Source organism: Melanerpes formicivorus, unplaced genomic scaffold (genome assembly GCF_026170545.1).
Source record: "Melanerpes formicivorus ecotype bairdi unplaced genomic scaffold, bMelFor1.0.p_v2 SCAF_28, whole genome shotgun sequence".
Lineage (NCBI taxonomy): Eukaryota > Metazoa > Chordata > Aves > Piciformes > Picidae > Melanerpes > Melanerpes formicivorus.
The window spans coordinates 6,613,399-6,631,655 of record NW_027142380.1 but is presented as its reverse complement, the minus strand read 5'-3'; the positions used below and the strand labels follow the sequence as shown (position 1 = coordinate 6,631,655).

Here is an 18,257-nt window from a genome sequence, read left to right as displayed (position 1 = left end):
GTCAGTGAGATCCAAGGGCATCTGACATGAAAGAAAGAAGAAAAGAAAAAAGCCAATGTTCAATTCCTTCACTTTATGTAAGGACAACGTGCTCATCCTGACCTCAGGAAGCCACTGGCTCTCCAGAAGATAATCAGAAGTTTTGTAACCTCTTGGTTACATTGCACAGACATGTCCCAGCTAAACCATCAGGTGTGAAGCTGAAAAAGTCCCAAGACTTTGAACCCCAGATTTTCTACAAGTTAAGTGGTCCATAGCTACAAGGTCAGCAGGCTGGGCAGCAACTGGAGAGCAGCCCTGAAGAAAAGGCTTTGGGGGTGCTGGTGGATGAGCACCATGAACCACCAGGGTGCCGTGGCAGCCCAGAAAGCCAACCAGATCCAGGGCTGCATCAATAGAAGCATAGCCAACATGTTGAGGGAGGTGATTCTCCCCCTCTACTCTGCTCTGGTGAGACCCCACCTGTCTAATTCTGGAGCCCCTATTACAGGAAGGATCTGGAGGTGCTGGAATGTGTCCAGAGAAGGGCCATGAGGATGATTAGAGGGCTGGAGCACGTCTTCTGTGAGGACAGACTGAGGGAGTTGGGGCTGTTCAGTCTGCAGAAGAGAAGGCTCCGAGAAGACCGAATTGTGGCCTTCCAGTATCTGAAGGGTGCCTACAAGAAATCTGGGAAGGGACTTTTTAGGGTGCCAAGTAGTGGTAGGACTAGGGGGAATGGAGCAAAACTAGAAATGGGTAGATTCACATTGGATGTTAGGAAGAAGTTCTTCCCCATGAGGGTGGTGAGACACTGGCACAGGTTGCCCAGGGAGGTGGTAGAAGCCTCATCCCTGGAGGTTTTTGAAGCCAGGCTGGATGTGATTCTGAGCAACCTGCTCTAGTGTGAGGAGTCCCTACCCATGGCAGGGACATTGGAACTAGATGATCCTTGAGGTCCCTTCCAACTCTGACGATTCTGTGATCTGAAATATCCAAAAGTCTAAGCTGGCCTGCAGCAGACTAGAGTAGAAAAAGCTGGCAAGAAATTAAAGCAAAGTAGTTAAAGAACATGTGGTGGAGCTAATGTCAGCCAGCCATCTCCTTTTCACACAAATGAAATATAAACTGAAGCTAATAAGGAAACATGGACTACTTCATAACAAGAACAGCATCTTTCACCTCTAGGATATATCACCCTGGGTTGGTTCAGTCAAGGACCAACTCCACACACCTGCAAAGTATGTCGTGAAAGCTGGGTCTGGGCAGAGCAGGTGAAGAGGATGTAGGGAGCAGGTCACACAGAATCACAAAATCAACCAGGTTGGAAAAGAGGTCATCAAGTCCAACCTACTACCTAACATCTCATGACAACTAAACCATGGCTCCAAGTGCCACATCTAATCCTTTTCTGAACTCCTCCAGGGACGGTGACTCCACCACCTCCCTGGGCAGCACATTCCAGAGGCCGATTACTCTTTCTGTGAAGAACTTTCTCCTCACTTCAAGCCTAAACTTCCCCTGGTGCAGCTTGAGACTGTGTCCTCTTGTTCTAGTGCTGGTTGCCTGGGAGAAGAGACCAACCCCCACCTGTCTCCAACATCCTTTCAGGTAGCTGTAGGGAGCAAGAAAGCTGTAGAGTCTTTGCTGCAAGACTCTTGGCAGCCCCTCTACAGAATGAATAGTGCAAGGACATGGCAGTCATTGGCTACAGCAAGCAGATGAGCATTAGAAAGTCAACTTGTCAGCTTCTAAAATGAAACAGAACACATTTCAGTGTCCCCAGAATAGAACAGGGAAGTATAAATGGAAAAATAAGTAAATGCACAAGAGAAAAGAGTAAAAGAAAAGCAAATAACATAAATGCCAGTGCTCAGTGGATTGCTATTAGTCAAAACAAACAAACAAGACAAAAGGGACAGACCTCCTTGCATACTGAAGATTGCTCCAGCTTATGATTTAGTAAACAACAAACTGCATTAGACCTGCAGTCCCTGTGGAAAGCAAACCAAATTGTGTTTGGACTGGGAGTTAAAATTTCAGAGGAGTGTTTAGTAAACAGGCTAGATGTTTTAGTATGCCATCTAATGCACCCTCCACTAGCTCTGGAGGTGACTTTGGGCAAGTTGCTTGTCCTCTGCTGATTCCATTTTCCTCTTCTGCAAAATGGGGATGACTGTCTCTCCTCTTTGCAAAGCACTTTGCCATCCAGAAAAGAAGCAAGGAGTAAGAATTAGAAGTTAGGATTTATTACCTTATGTGGAACAGGGCTACATGGCTTTAGAATTTATTCTTGTTGCTTTCTCCCCAGATTGATTTGAAGATAAATGTAGGTTGCTATGTAAGCTTGGCTGCAATTAAGCCTTTGGTGCAATTACGTGGTCTTCTCCAATGGGCTCTTGAAGAACCACATTTTTCCTCCCTCTGCTTTCATGCCTGATTTTGGTAGCTGTTGGCTGATGGGCTCTTGAAGAACCCCCTTTTTGTTGCCTCTGCTTTTATGCCTGGGTTTGGTTTTCTTGATCTTTGTGTCTGAACAAGGACAGCTTTCAGAAGGCAAGAAGGCAGCAAAGAAACTTTTACCTTCAGGCACTGCTGGTGAAATCAAAGGAAGATCTTCCCCTGTGTTCAGCACACAGAGCTGTATGCCAAAGTTTGGCATGGCAAGCTGAGCCTGGGGCCCTCCAAAAAGCCAGTTGGAAGATCATATAGAAAAGTGAATGATGCATCCCTCTGTCATGTGGTAAGCAGGGTGTCAGCCACCACTGGCAGCATAGTTTCCCCACCATTCGATTGCCTCTTGGCAGGGGTCTGAACCTGGGCGGAACCCACCCCATAGGATCAATGTGCCTTTGGATCAGTGCAATGGAGTCTACATGGGTACATGTACATGGGTACATGGGTAGGGATCTAGCATGGTCATAAAACAACCAAATAGGTGACAACTGCAGGAAAGCACGGAACTCAAGAGGCACAGTCATCAAGGCTCAGATACCACAGCCTAGACCACACTGCTGATCCTGAAATGACTCCACTGCAGGGAAACCTCATCATCTCAGAGTCCCACAGGCTGGGCAAAATTCAGCTCATCTCCCAGGAGATAAACCCACCACAAAAGCTGCAAACAACAATGAAAAATTCTTCCCTTTCTCAGCACAAGAGAATCCCAGACATGGGAGTTCAAAAGAGGTTTTAACAGCCCTTGTCAGTCCTGCCGCTATGCTCTTGCTCCTGTCTCACCCCATAGGAGTGGATTAGAGCCAGAGACAGATCAGAGGCTCCACAAAGCAAAGGAGGTTCCTGAATGTCTTGGAGAATCACACAAATTGCCTTTCATAACTTTAAATTTGCTGTAGGGCATCATGTTGGAAGTTGATGTATGCACTCCCATTGTTCTTCTTCAGCATTACAAAACCAGCTGATTACACAACTCCATCCTGGTACCTGCACGTGTCTTTAAATGCTCCTACCACCCCTACCATGCATCCCAGCTTAGATAATCCTAATTTTGTAATTGTTCTCCCCCGTGGAGACAAGACCTCCCCTTCCAAGGCCTGGTCAGCTGGAACCTTTAAAAAGCACCTCAAAAGCACCCGGTTACAGGAGATCTCTGAACAGGGAGATTTTTACCTTCTGGAAACATGCCGTTGTCAGGAGAAGTCTTTGCTCCAGTGGCCCTGACCACGATGCCCCAGGAACCCCAGCAGACAGACTTCCAGCTGGTGAGAGTCAAGAGCACGTGGTGCCGCATCAAGAAAGGAGAAGCTCTTTCTGATGGCGAGGACAAGATGACCCTCTCCGAAGCAAAAATGTAAGTACAGGAGCCCATCTTTTTCATTGGTAGCTGAGATGGATGTCTCTGGCTGGCCCAGCTGTGGTCTGCCTGGTGGGACTCATTTCAGATGGAAAAAAAACATCTTGTGTGCCACTGTGACTCAAACACACCGTTTCCTGTACCTCCCTACCAAAGTGGCCTTCAAAATGCATGCAAGGTGGCAGTGCAGGGATTTGCTGTTCTCCTTGGCATGACCTGGATGCATCAAGAGAAACATGGCCAGCACGTTGAGGGAGGTGATTCTCCCCCTCTACTCTGCTCTGGTGAGACCCCACCTGGAGTACTGTGTCTAATTCTGGATGCCCCTATTACAGAAAGGATCTGGAGGTGCTGGAGTGTGTCCAGAGAAGGGCCATAAGGATGATTATAGGGCTGGAGCTCCCCTCCTATGAGGACAGACTGAGGAAGTTTGGGCTGTTCAGTCTAGAGAAGAGAAAGGGGAGGGGACCAAATTGTGGCCTTCCAGTATCTTAAGGGTGCCTACAAAAAAGCTGGGTAGGGACTTTTTAGGGTGCCAAGTAGTGATAGGACTAGGGGAATGGAGCAAAACTAGAAATGGGTAGATTCAGATTGCATGTTAGGAAGAAGTTCTTCACCATGAGGGTGGTGAGACACTGGAACAACTAGAAGCCTCATCCCTGGAGGTTTTTGAAGCCAGACTGGGTGTGATTCTGAGCAACCTGCTCTAGTGTGAGGTGTCCCTATTGGAACTAGATGATCCTTGAGGTCCCTTCCAACCCTAACAATTCTATGATTATCCACAGCCTCAATTTGGGTAGATGGGTAATTTCTTACATCTTCTGTAATGCTTATGCAGCAAGTTCTTGACCTTTTTTTTCTTCCCCTGTCTGTGCAGGAATTCATTGAGTGCAAGAGCTCAGGCGCAGGCATAGGAGAAGGATGAGTTTATAGAGATGGTTTCAGTCAAATGAAATGCCTAGATGGGTTAAATCAACACAGTAGGTCACTCTCAAACTGTAGAAATCATCTAATACTGCTTCAGAGAGAGGGGAGAGAGAAATTTCCCCCAGGGATACATACAGCTTGTTGCTGATATTACATCTCTCCAGTTAATTTTTCTTTAATGGCAGGATGCTCCTTTTCCTGAGCACAGGCAGCCCCATTTGCAACACAGGCCTTCCTTCATACAACTGTGTTTTAGATGTCAGGAGGTTTCTAGTATTTGTCATATTCAGGTTTTATGTCACAAGCCTAACCTAGCTCTTAGCCAAGTCAGAGGGATCTCTACGGCAGCTGACCATGGACTATGGCTGAGCACAAGCAGAGCTCAGGCAGAGCTGCAGCAGATAGAACAGGACTTTAGCAGAACCAAAGGCAATCTGCTGTACCCTAATCAACAGCAGGATGAGGGCCCAGAGCTCACCCAGAGAAGTCCTCAGCTGACACAGGCTTCAACAAGGGCACATTCAGCCTCAAATTCACTACCTGTGCTTGTATAGCAGAGGAATTACAATGGGTGCTACTTGTGCTGTCTGGCACCCAAAGCTGACTCCACCATTGTAACATTCAAAACCATCCTGTCTCTCACAAGGGTCATATGCCAGAGATGGATGCACACACACATAATGTACAGCTATAAGGTATAGCTTTGGTGCAGTGCAATGTACATAATGATGTTGGGGGGGGAGGGCGTGTTTTGGTTTTGTTGTTGGTTTTGGTTGCTTGTGGGTTCTGGGGTTTGGGGTTTTTTTTGTTTTAGTACTTCATGTAGTTCTCTGGAAGGCCTAAACCCCACTGGCTGTCTTTGACAAAGCGTTAGGGCCAGATTTAGAGGCAATTTGGTAAAGAAGGCAGAGAAACACCTATGTAGACCTATAAGAGAAAGCTCAGGCATGTGGAAATGAGGCATGTAGAGAAAGTTGATTAATCACTGAGACATCTGCTCACTCAAAACCAGAACGAAGGTTCACAGAACCTTTGAACTTTTACCCAACTGTAGCTCAAGAAGAGATCTTATTTAAAATACAACTTACAGGTTTGCTCTGTCTTTAAAAAAAAAAAAAAAAGAGGAAAGAAAAACACAAGACCAGACTCAATCCTTTCCTGATTCCCAACAACCTGAACAAGCCACTTGTTTTCAGCTGCCCACCCTTCCCATCAGGAGAAGCAATACCTGGGTTGCAGGGCTGTGCTCCACACTGGTTTACAAGGATACTACGTGCCAGCTTTGTAGGCTTCTATTTATCCTTTCAAATTCCACTACGGAAACCTTTCCCAGCTCTCAAGTAATTGCTCTTTTATTTTAACTACCTGGGAGCACTTCTTGTTTCTGCCATGAATGCTTTGAGGTAAAGAGGTCCACTTTTTGATGAGATCCTCTGAAGGACTGCAGAGGCACTATTGTGCCTGTCTGTGTGTGTGGCTGTGTGCAGAGAGACAGGAATAGGTCAAGTCACATCACCCAGAGACACTGGCCAGAGGGTAGCTCCTTCATAAATACTTTGGAAAGTTTTGGTGATCTCTTTCCACAGAATCACAGAATTATTGAGGCTAGAAAAGACCTCTGAGATCATCAAGTCCAGCTAATGACCTAACAGCACAACATCAGCTAAACCATGCCACCAAGTGCTACATCCAATCATTTCTTAAAGACCTCCAGTGATGGTGACTCCACCACCTCCTTGGGCAGTCCATCCCAGAGCCTAATCAGCCTTTCTGTGAGGAAGTGCTTCCTAATATCCAACCTAAACCTCCCCTGGGCTCAGCTTCATACCATACCCTCTTGTCCTGTCACTAGCTGCCTAGGAGAAGAGCCTGACCCCCACCTGACTACAACTTCAAGTATTTGTAGAGAGTGATAAGGTCCCTTCTAAATCTCCTCTTCTCCAGGTCAAACAGCCCCAGCTTCCTCAGCCTTTCCTCATATGACTTTCCCTCCAGACCCCTCACGAGCCTCTTGGCCCTCCTCTGGATCCGCTCCACCTCCCTTCTGGGAAGCTGAGATGACCAGTCTGGGGTTTTCTGTTGGTTCATTGGTTAATGGGAAATGGTTTGTTCCTCCAGCCCTTCTTGCTCTCTGTTTTGTCATTACCATGCAGCAACTAAGCCATTTGACCATCCACTAAATTGTGAGAGAGTTTCTCCAGTGCCAAAGGCATTGAGCCCTGATGTCCAGGACACACATCACACCCTTACAGCCCCACATTTTGTCAGTGCATAGGCAGGAGACCTCACATTCCCCACTCCCACCTACATCCTTGAGGTTGTTCAGACATGTAAAGCACAGAGGAGGAATCCAATGATTTCAAACCATGTTTTCTCTCCTTGCTAGAGGTGAATGCATCTCTGAAGGTGGGATTTCCTGGACAATTGAAGCTCCCATCTATTTTTGCTACAAAGTGGTAGAAACATACAATATCCTGGATCCCTCCAACACTACTCTGCTCTGGGGTCACATTACTGACCCCCAGCAACTAGAGCTAGCCACCAGTAGCAAAAGGAAGCTGAGGCGCTTTATCGTCATAGACGAAGTCGTCAACGAACTTTACGGTTCCAAAGTCAGAGAATACTTTGAAGAGAACAACGTTCAGCACAAAATCCTTGCCCTGCCTACCACTGAAGAAACAAAATCCATGGACCTGGTCTTGAACATCCTGCAAGAAGTGCAGCACTTCAGCCTTGACAGGCGAACGGAGCCCATCGTGGCCATCGGAGGAGGGGTCTGCCTGGACATCGTCGGTCTAGCAGCGTCACTCTACAGAAGACGTACCCCTTACATCCGGGTCCCCACGACCCTCCTCTCCTACGTTGATGCCAGCGTGGGGGCAAAGAACGGGGTGAATTTCCTGCAGTGCAAGAACAAGCTCGGGGGTTACACCCCCCCAGCAGCCAGCTTCCTGGATAGATCCTTCATCCAGAGCGTTCCTCGGCGACACATCTCCAACGGCCTGGGGGAAATTTTGAAGGTAGGAACTTTTGCAGCTGCAGTTTTCAAATCTGAAATGACAGAATTAGAGAGTGGCTTGGGTTAGAAGGGACCATTAAAGGTCATCTAGCCTAACACTCCTGCAATGAGCCAGGGTGGAACTAGGTCAGGTTGCCCAGTGCTCTATCCAACAGAAGCATGAATGTTTCCAGGGGTGGAGCATCTACCACTTCTCTGGGCAATCTGTTACTGTTTCACCACCCTCAATGTCAAAAATGCATCCTTGCATTTCCTTGCATCCAGTCTAAATCCACCCTTTTCTAGTTTAAACAGCTACCCCTTGCCCTGTCACAACAGGCCTTGCTAAAAAGTCTGTGCCAATCTTTCTTGTAAGTCCCCTTTAGGTATTGAAAGGCCACAATGCTGGTAAGATGTCCATTGGCATCCATGGCATCAGGGTGGTGAGCCTCTGGCATAGGCTGCCTAGGGAGGTTGTGGATGCCTCCTCCCTGGGGAAGTTCAAGGCCAGGTTGGATGAGGTCTAGAGCAGCAGAGTCCATTTGAGAGGTGTCCCTGCCCATGACAGGGAAGTTGGAGTAGATCTCTGTTCCCTTCCAGTCTTCAGTCATTTCTATTCTAAGCGTGGGCCATCAGGGCTTCATGGGGACTTCAAACTCTGCTTGTGCCTACATATATTTATTTATTTACAGCTGCTAAACTTGTTAGAATATCCCTTACACACAGATCTTAGTGCCAACCCTGCAGAGTAAACTTCAAAACTCAAGGCCAGACAGCACAACCAGGGAAGAGAGCATCTTCCCTTTGAGGTTCATCTGTAGCTCTCTAAAATGAGCTGCTAGCAGAGAATTTGAACTTCATTATACTGGGGATTAATAACCTGCAAGATAATTTGCACCTACCTCATGGGTATGCTGAGTGTGGTCAATCAATCTCCTGTGAGGCAAATTCTACTTCTAAAATTACCTGGGAACTGCACAGTAAATGGTTTTATGCCTGAAGAGCTTTAAAAACTTTTGATAAAGCAGAGTTTAAGCTATTAAAATGTATTAGATATGAACTCATAAGGAGCATTTTCCAGTGCTTGCATAGTGGGAACTGCCCAGGATATATGGAGGTCTCTGGCAGGCACCTGAAAACCCATAGGTCATCATTCCCCACTGCAGGAGGGGACTAATGCCCAAGTCAGAGGGTGAAACCTTTTCTGGATCATCTCATTGCCCATGTGGCACTGTCTCCCCACCTTCCCTTCCCCAAAGAGCAATGCCAAGGATTAGATTGTACTGGGAATGTTCATCATTCAGTCCCTCTCCCAGGGATGGCCACCACTCATTTTTGAGTTCCTTGCCAGGCACACAAATAGCCAAAGCTCATTACAAACCATCTGTGGGGTCACTGAAGCATGCAGCAAGCTCGCAGCATGGTCAGGGTTGCCCAGTAGCAAGGGAACTTGCCCATCAGCGCTCCCACCATCTCTGCCAGCTTACCAGAGCCCAGCTAGGCAATTTTATACTGCCTTTGCATGTATCTTCGCTTACCATAGCTGACAACAGGTGTAACACCACCAGGTCACATCTTCTAGAGGCAGCAAACTACTGTATCCTCCTTACTCCTATAATCCCATACACACATCAGCTAGACACTGTCTACAGAATGTTTTTGCATCTTACAGGGGCAGAGCTTGCCCAGGTACCAAGTGCTTAGGCATTTCTCTGCTAGTGTATACCATGGCATTACAGTCCAGTCAAGTTTCCAACAGCACATATGAGGATCAATATAATTATCCTTAATTACTACTTCTGTTCTACCCTAGATGGCACTCATGAAACACAAAGGGCTGTTTGACCTGCTCAAGAGCCATGGGAAATACCTGTTGGACACCAAGTTCCAGTCCTACAGTGGCTCTGCTGATCATAGGGATGCTGCACTGCAGACTACCAGGATTGCCATTGAAACCATGCTGGAAGAGCTGGCTCCCAATCTCTGGGAGGATGACCTGGACAGACTGGTTGATTTTGGTCATGTTATAAGCCCAGAGCTGGAAATGGTGAGTGACAGGCTTTACATGTCAACATCTGTTTAAAAAGGAAAAAGTTATCTGTCAACAGCATGAAACATTTGTGCAGAAGGAGCTGAGCCAAGCTCCAGATCTGCATGCTACTTCAGACCACTCAACACACCCAGCCTGGTCCTGTTGGATAAAGAGACTCCTTTCCCTGTCCCATCTTCCCACCCCTCCAGACATTTCCCCTGCTCAAAACACAGTTATTGCTTCTTACCAGGCATTTACCAAAGTACAAACACAGATTTCAGTGATTAGATACCACCAACAGGAGCAACAGCAGCACAAAGGACTGGAGACCATAGCCTGTATTACTGGGGAGAAATTGTCACTGAGGAATAAGGAGGGGAGGACTAGACCTTATGCAAACTTTGGAGCTCTCCCCTCCATCCCATGGTGGTCCTCATCAGTGATTTGAAGAAAAATTTGATTCTGGATCCCTAAGAGAGATTCTAGATGCAGTTAATCACCTGTAAAAGAGATCATCCTCTGCAACCCATAAATCACAAGCTGCTAACATCCAGCAAATGCTTCTACTGCTGAGAACCAAATGTCAATTTTCAGGAATATGTTTAGGGGAAAAATAAAAATAAATTACTTATTTACTAGTTGTCATCCCAAACCTTTCCCCCCACCCACTTTTGCTGTGTTTCAGAGGGTTCTGCCGTCACTGATGCACGGAGAAGCTGTGAACATCGACATGGCATTCATGACGTACGTCGCCTACGTGCGGGGGCTCATCACCACCCAGGAGAAGGAACAGATCATCCAGTGCATGAGAGGCCTGGAGCTGCCAGTCTGGCATGGTGGCTGCAGCTGGTCCCTCATCAAGAAAGCCCTGATGGAGCGCTTGAAGCACAGCGGGGGACAGACCCGGATGCCTCTCCCCACGGGCCTTGGCACAGCAGGTATTGTGGTGAGGGACACCAGGCAGCCGCAGGAATGGGAGCCTGGGGGACAGTGTGCATTCTGGCACAGTGTCATGCTGCAAACCATCTTCTGTAGTTCTGCAGTTGGGCATTTCTGATTTCAGTTGTGCTTTTCTTGACATCTCTGAACATTTCTTAACATCTGGAGCACTGTGACCAGTTCTGGGCTCTCCAGTTCAAAACAAGACAAGAATCTACTGGAGAGCATCCAGTGAAGGGTTGTGGGCGGTGACTGGGGGAATGAAGCACACCCTGATGAAGAAAGGCTGACAGACCTAGGGCTGTTTAGCTTGGAGAGAAGCAGACTGAGAGGGGATCTTTTCAATGTTGATCAATAACTAAAGGGTGAGTGTTGGTCAAGAGAATGGGGCCAGATTCTTTACAGTGCTGCCTGGTGACAGGAAAAGGGCCAACAAGCATAAGCCAGAATGCAAGAAGTTCCCTGTAGACATGAAGAAAAACTTCTTTGCTGTGGCAGTGCTGAAGCATTGGGCCAGGCTGTCCAGGGAGGCTGTGAAGTCTCCTTCTCCAGAGACCAGAACTTCATTAAGGATTGAGGTTAATTAATTGCATTATGATTGATGAATTCACTCTACAAATGTGGTTGCAAACTGACAGTCTCAATGCAGTGCTCTGGCAGGCAGACCAACTGTGTCAAAGAGACAATTACTTTGTGAGATAGTCCTTGGCAAAAGAAATGCAATGTGATATTCTATCTAGAACCAATACCTGAAAACCAAATCACACCTGCTCAGCACCTGGGGTGAAACACCTCTTACTTTAGATGACTAAATATACCACACCACCCCCCTCAATCCGTAACACAGAAGCAGTGCATGGGACTAGCAGCCATCCAGAGTATTTCCATGTAGCTCAGTCCCTACACACAAGAAAACAGACTATCATAAACTGTTCAGAGGAGCTACTCTCCCACCTAGCGAGTTAGTGTATGTGAGCAGGAGATGCTTCTCTAGCTGCCCAAATAACTGCAGGTCTTGTTTTTGCAGAGATATTCAATGACACTAGTGAGGAGACCTTGGAAAGAGCGTATAAGCTGTGGGTCAGGGACTGCAGGACAGTCCTGGAAGAAGACCCAGCTGCCTTTTGAGAGCTGCAAGACCAAGCTGATGGTCCTGCCCCTTGCACGGAGCTGTTCAGCATTGTAAGTTAGTGGGCAGGACTGAATTGTAGACAAGATAAATACAGCAGCACCTGTGAAACCACATACACATCAGAGCTGCATGGAACAGCATGAATATTGCCACCTGACTTGATTTACCCTGATTTACCTTGATTTACGCCATCACTGGAGGTGTTTAGGAGTCTTGATGGGGTGCTTGGTGTCATGGTTTAGTTGATTAGATGGGTTGGACACGATGATCTTGAAAGTCTCTTCCAACCTGGTTTATTCTATTCTGTTTGTTCTGTTTGAAAGGGAATACATTAGACCTGAGTAGTGCTCAAGAAATGATCACTCAGGAGTGAAAATACCAACTGCCCATAGCATAGTTCATAGCAAGCTGTGTCCTTTGGGAGAAAGAGAGGGACATTTATTCTCTCATCTGGTTCCTCCACCCTGGGGACTGCCATGGCCTTGCACAGCACTGTCCCACCATTGCTTGCTGCTGGACCCCTGAAATCAGTAGGTGTATCAAGCTCATAGACCATGTAAAAGAACTGAAGCATCTTGACAAGCAGCACACAAAATCTCCATGCTACATAAAAATCTTTGAAGCAGGATATCTCCTTCACTGCTTTGGGCATTCTGAGTTCTCCTTATTTTCAGCTCATTCAAACTAGCAAAACAAGAAACTTTGCTGCCAGCCTTTGTTCCCAGCATAAGAGAATGACACGCTCCCATTGCAGGCATCACCTTGTAGCTGCAGATCGGTAGATACTGATGCTGCAAAGCACAATGGGAGACACATCTTCACACCATGGCAGTCCTATGACTTGGGACTCAGATGCCGAAGATGTGCTGGCAAGACTCCTCTTGCTGCCAAAATGTATAGCAGTGGTGCCACTGTGTAACCCCTGCAAGCCACCAGCATGACAAATAAGGTACAAGTTGCACCAGTGTTGCCTATAAACAAAGCTGAGCTCCAGGCTATACCACAAGAACCCCCTGGGCATCCCCACAGAGCATCTACTATGGACCTCCTCATACCTGGCTGGCCACAGCTCCTTTCCCATCATGCTGCTATCCAGGTATAAAAGGACAGCTAGGGAAAACCAAGAGAAATTAGATGACTTCAAGCAAGTTTATAATTTTCAAGCAGCCTCAGTGTCATGTCTCAAGATCCTGACAAGTTCAGAGCAGGACATATATCAGATGCTGACTGTGAAAAATGTAAAGGCAGTGGCATCCTTCTCTCTGGAGGTTGAATCAAAGGAATTACAATCAACAAACAAGCTCTCAATTATTTACAGCACTATTTTTTGTTTGCTCTTTTTTCTTTTCCTCTCATGTCATACCAGTTTTTGCTGATGTGCTGGCTTCTGTTTTCCTGAAGTAATAAAAAAGCCGCTAGAACTGGAAAACTTGTCAAATACTCATTCCTCAGTGCACGCTGTGCTAGGTTTTCACATGCTTGAGACATAAAGACACTGAAGGAGTCAGGAATTAAGCTGACATCATGAATTCCCCTTCCTCTTGAGCCTAAAAGCACACAAAACCATTTCCTTGGCCCTTCTCCAGAGCCACATGCTGCTCTATCTTCAGGACACCCTGGTGAGACCCCACCTGGAGTACTGAGTACAGTTCTGGAGCCCCTATATAACAGGAAGGGTCTGGATGTGCTGGAGTGTGTCTGGAGAAGGGCCATGAGGATGATCAGAGGGCTGGAGCTCCTCTCCTGTGAGGACAGACTGAGGGAGTTGGGGCTGTTCAGTCTGCAGAAGAGAAGGCTCTGAGGGGACCTAATTGTGGCCTTCCAGTATCTTAAGGGGGGCTACAAGAAAGCTGGGGAGGGACTTTTTAGGGTGTCAGAGAGTGATAGGACTAGGGGGGATGGACAAAAAATAGAAATGAGTAGATACAAATTGGATGTCAGGAAGAAGTTCATCCCCATGAGGGTGGTAAGACACTGGAACAGGTTGCCCAAGGAGATGGTAGAAGATTCATCCCTGGAGGTTTTTAAGGCCAGGCTGGATGTGGCTTTGGGCAACCTGATCTAGTGTGAAGGGTCCCTGCCCATGGCAGGAGGGCTGGAACTAGATGATCCCTTCCAACCCTAACAATTCTGATTCTATGTCAGGGTTTCACACAGAGGGGACCATCTTACCAAGCAGACCTTTCGTGGGTCTGCAAACAGCATCAGAGCACATCCTCAGAGCCACACTTTCCTACAGAAATCATCCTCTGAGTTAAATAAGCCTATGGTTGAGAAAAATCAATGAAATTTTCTCCTTTTCCCAGGCCATCAAACCTAGGTTTATTCAGCCTGCTCCTGACAGCAGGCACTGAATGGGGAAAGCATTGCCAGGGCAGCCATCTGCATCATCATCAAATCACTGGAGCAGAAAGGGAGAGTGTGGCATGAGACCAGATGAGGACCTGAAATTTTCAGGCATGGAAAAGAGCCCCTGAAACAATAGTGCTGGATTGCAGTGTGCTGAGAGCCTCTGGGAGGGGAGGTGCATGTTGCCCCTGCTCCATCTGGTGCTAGCCACCTGTAAGCAGTTAAGTTTGTTTCTTTCATGTTTGCCTCGACATTGTTTGTCCTGAGGTGCTTTCACACCGTTGTTCCAGGAAGGTAGCTGCTTATCTACAAGACCACAAGCTCTGTGATTACAGCAGCTGATAAGCAGACAAGGCCACAGGTTCCATGGTCGAGGGTGTTGCAATGCAAGCTGGGGCTCAGTGTGAGAGCTTTCTGGGTCTTTTGATGGAGAGGACACTCAGAGAGGACTGATACACATCACTAACAGTGCTGACACCAGCCAAACATGCTAAACCATGGTACTGAGTGAGGAACTGTGACCACGTGAGGAGACTCAGGGGTGACCTTATTGCTCTTCACAATTACCTGAAGGGGGGTTGTAGACAGGCAGAGGTTGGTCTCTTCTCCCAGGCAGCCAGCACCAGAACAAGAGGACACAGTCTCAGGCTGCACCAGGGGAGGTTCAGGCTGGAGGTCAGGAGGAAGTTTTACACAGAGAGAGTGATTGCCCACTGGAATGGGCTGCCTGGGGAGGTGGTGGAGTCACCATCACTGGAGGTGTTCAGGAGCAGACCTGACAGGGTGCTTGGTTACATGGGTTAGTTGATTAGGTGGTGTTGGATGATAGGTTGGACGTGATGATCTTGAGGGTCTCTTCCAACCTGGTTTATTCTATTCACATGAGATTGGAAAAGGCATAAAACCTCAGAGGTAAGAAGGAATTTTGGAGCTCTCCTACTGATTGAAGCCTTCATGATCAGTGAGACTTCACTTGATCTTCAGTGGTAACTACCTTGCTTTAGCTGTCTCTTGCTTTTTTCTTCCTTTTCTGTATTTCTAACTTTTCTCTCTGCACATATGAGGGAAATAAAATTCAAGTGCTTTTTCCAACCAGCTACTCAGTTCCTTCTTCGTTTTATTTGGGTGTTCCACATAAGAGCCAAGTGGCTTGAAACACCACCTCTTGGAGATGAGCTGAGGATGGAGACCTGTAGCTCTGGTTCTCCTCTCCCAGGGTTTTACAGCAGTCACCTGGGTACACTCAGGCGCTGTTTACCACCTGTCCAGGAGCTGGATAGGCCATTTTTAGAATCACAGAATTGTTAGGGTTGGAAGGGACCTTAAGGATCATCTAGTTCCAACCCTCCTAAAATGGGAAGGGACACCTCACACTACATCAGGTTGCTCAGAGCCACATCCAGCCTGGCCTTAAAATATCTAGAAAGGAATGAAGCACAGCATTAGTTGCTGCCCAGTGGTCAGTGTCCTTCAGGAATTCTGCTCCCACATACCTACATGGAGGAGACATGATGCAAACATGAACTGGAGCTGCTTATTTTATAATGTCTATGAAGTGATACTTGGGCACTCCACTCCCAGGGAAACTCAAGCAGCAGCTTAGGAGGGTCCAGCCAAACTGAACCCAGACGAGTGCACATCAAGAGCCCAACATCCAGGACCGATGTGCTATCAGACAGGTCACCTGCCAGCCATTCCCAGGCACTGGCTTTGCCTCCATCTTCAGGAACCAGCATGTGTGTGTGTGTGTAACAACATATCAAAGGAGCTGGAGCACAATTAAGACTGAAAAGTGAACACATGATTATTATTTTTTTACCCTCCCTTTCTGCTGTGGGTGACAGAATACAATCAACCCCTGGCACGCTTGGTTGCTTAGTAGCAGACAGCCCCATTTTTAATTATATACTAAAATATGCTAAAGAGCATAAAATGGCTGTGTGACTAATAGGTGTGTATCAAGGCAGGCTTGTGACAGCACCTAAATTGCTTCAGTGTCTGCTGAAGTGTGCCTCAGCCACGCTTGTCATCAAAAGAGCAAAGGAGGGAGGGGAAAAGTGTTATTAATAAAACAGACACTTTTTAGTACACGCCTCATTGTGCCTTGGGTTTTTTTGTTGTTGGGGGTTTGGGGGGGACTTTTTGTGGGTTTTTTTTATGTCTAGAATGAATTTATTTCTTTTCCATTTATTCAGCTTGTATTCATTTATTTTTTTTCCAAGTGGGTCATTAGGTCTGAAAATCTCTGCTTATTTTCTTGTTGCCATCAACGATGTATTAAAATCACAGAACTGTTTGGGTTGGAAAAGTCCTTTAAGATCATCAAGTCCAGCCATTCTCTATCTCTGCCAAGTCTGGTGCTAAACCCCGTCCCTCAGCACCATATTTCTGCATCTTTTAGGGGATTTAACCACCTCCCTGGGGAGCCTGTTCCAGTGTTTGAGAACCCTTTCAGTGAAAAAGTTTCTAATATCCAACCTAAACCTCCCTTGGTGCACCTTGAGGCCATTTCTTCTCATCTTCTTTGTTGTTTCTAGAGAGAAAAGTGGAAAGTCACACGGGACCCAGCTGGGTTCCCCACAGTGCAGGATCTTCATGGATGTGTTTGAATAAAATTGCTTCAGTGGTCAGAGAACAAGGAATTATTGCATTATTTACATGTTCTGAAATAATTTCATTAGCAGCAACCTGCTTTAGAAACTGCTTTTTGTTAGAGTGAAAAGCCCCTGGGGAAGGACTTTTTACAAGGCCTTATAGTGATAGAAGGAGGGGGAATGGCTCTAAGGGGGAAGAGAAGACTGGATATTAGGAAAAAAGTCCTTACAGTGAGGGTGGTGAGGAACTGGAACAGGTTGCCCAGGAAGGTCATAGATGCCTCTTTGCTGGACATGTTCAAGGCCAGAGTGGCCAAGGCCTAGAGCAACCTGGTCTAACGGAAGGTGTCCCTGCCTATGGCAGGGGGGCTGAACTAAATGTTCTTTAAGGTTCCTTCCAACCTAAACCATTCTATGGTTTAAAACAGAAAGGTTCTGAGCTCTGCTATTTTTACTAAATGGGGATCTAAGCACTTGCTACTCATGTCCAGTCAACAGTAGCATTCAATGTAACCAACATAAAATGAGAATCAAGCCACAGATCTTGAAGACACTAAAAGATTTTGACTAAATATATTTTGAAGTGGCTGAACAAAGAGCTCTGAACAGAACTGCAACCACCCAATTCCTCACATGAGCAACAAGTTCTGTGCTGCTCTGGACAGAGCTGTTAGTGCTGGTGCAAAGGATACACCACAGGCAGGGAGAACAACTTGCAAATGACAGCATGAAACCACAGCTCCTTACAGCAAAGAGAGGGCACTGTCTGTGCTGGGATGGAGCCGGTACCATCACCGTGGCAGGGTCTGTGCCCACAGAGGGAAGCCTACCCTCATGAAAGCATTGTGGCTGGCTGGGAAGACATGGCCCCACAGGGCTGTGCTGTTCCTTTCTTTTTCAACTGATGTTTAACTCTTGCAGCTATCAAAGGGTGAAAGGAGGAAAGCCAGCAAGAATGAAGAGCCCTGGAGAGGCACTGCTAAACGGTGAGAGAGCAGGCAAAGCATTTCACAGTATCCCAGCGTGGTGGGGGCTGGAAGGGCCTCTGGAAATCATCTAGGCCAAACCCTCTGCTAAAGCAAGGTTATCCAGAGCAGGTTGCCCAGGATCACATTCAGGTGGGTTTGGAGCATCAGCAAAGGAGGAAACTCCACAACGCTCCTGGGCAGCCTGCTCCAGGGCTCCAGCACCCTCACAGGAAAAATGTTTCCTTGTATTTAGGTGGAACCTAAATTGGGCACCAATTAAGCGAGTCTGACCCAATTCTCTTGCCTCGTGCCCCCCCCCCCCCCCCCCTTAGAAACTGATCAGTATTGAGAAGATCCTCTCTTGCCATTACTCATGTTAATAAGTCATGGACACCTTCTCAAGCCGTTCCCTGCAATTTTCAGCAAGTGCATTTCCAAAGGAGCTCAGAAATGGAGCATGACCACCATTCAGGGCAGAACTACCTTGAGATGCCACAGCAGGAGCAGCACTGGCTGAGCCCACTC

The 18,257-nt window shown here is 47.0% G+C and overlaps 1 protein-coding gene across 1 annotated transcript; it reads left to right on the top strand.

Annotated features, from left to right (window-relative positions):
* Positions 1 to 3,565: 3,565 nt before the first annotated feature.
* On the top strand, positions 3,566 to 13,141 carry LOC137449140 (2-epi-5-epi-valiolone synthase-like). Its single transcript, XM_068154351.1, has 5 exons — positions 3,566 to 3,790; positions 7,107 to 7,740; positions 9,532 to 9,765; positions 10,436 to 10,688; positions 11,717 to 13,141. Exons 1-5 carry the CDS (start codon positions 3,621 to 3,623, stop codon positions 11,815 to 11,817), a joined length of 1,392 nt encoding a protein of 463 aa, XP_068010452.1. The 5' UTR covers positions 3,566 to 3,620; the 3' UTR covers positions 11,818 to 13,141.
* The last annotated feature ends 5,116 nt before the right edge of the window (positions 13,142 to 18,257 follow it).

Bases quoted from the DNA above. Each gene is read 5' to 3' on its own strand.
- LOC137449140 (XM_068154351.1), top strand. From the start codon at position 3,621: ATGCCGTTGTCAGGAGAAGTCTTTGCTCCAGTGGCCCTGACCACGATG. The intron at 7,741-9,531 runs GTAGGAACTTTT...GTTCTACCCTAG, and splicing joins GCCTGGGGGAAATTTTGAAG to ATGGCACTCATGAAACACAA. The intron at 9,766-10,435 runs GTGAGTGACAGG...GCTGTGTTTCAG, and splicing joins TAAGCCCAGAGCTGGAAATG to AGGGTTCTGCCGTCACTGAT.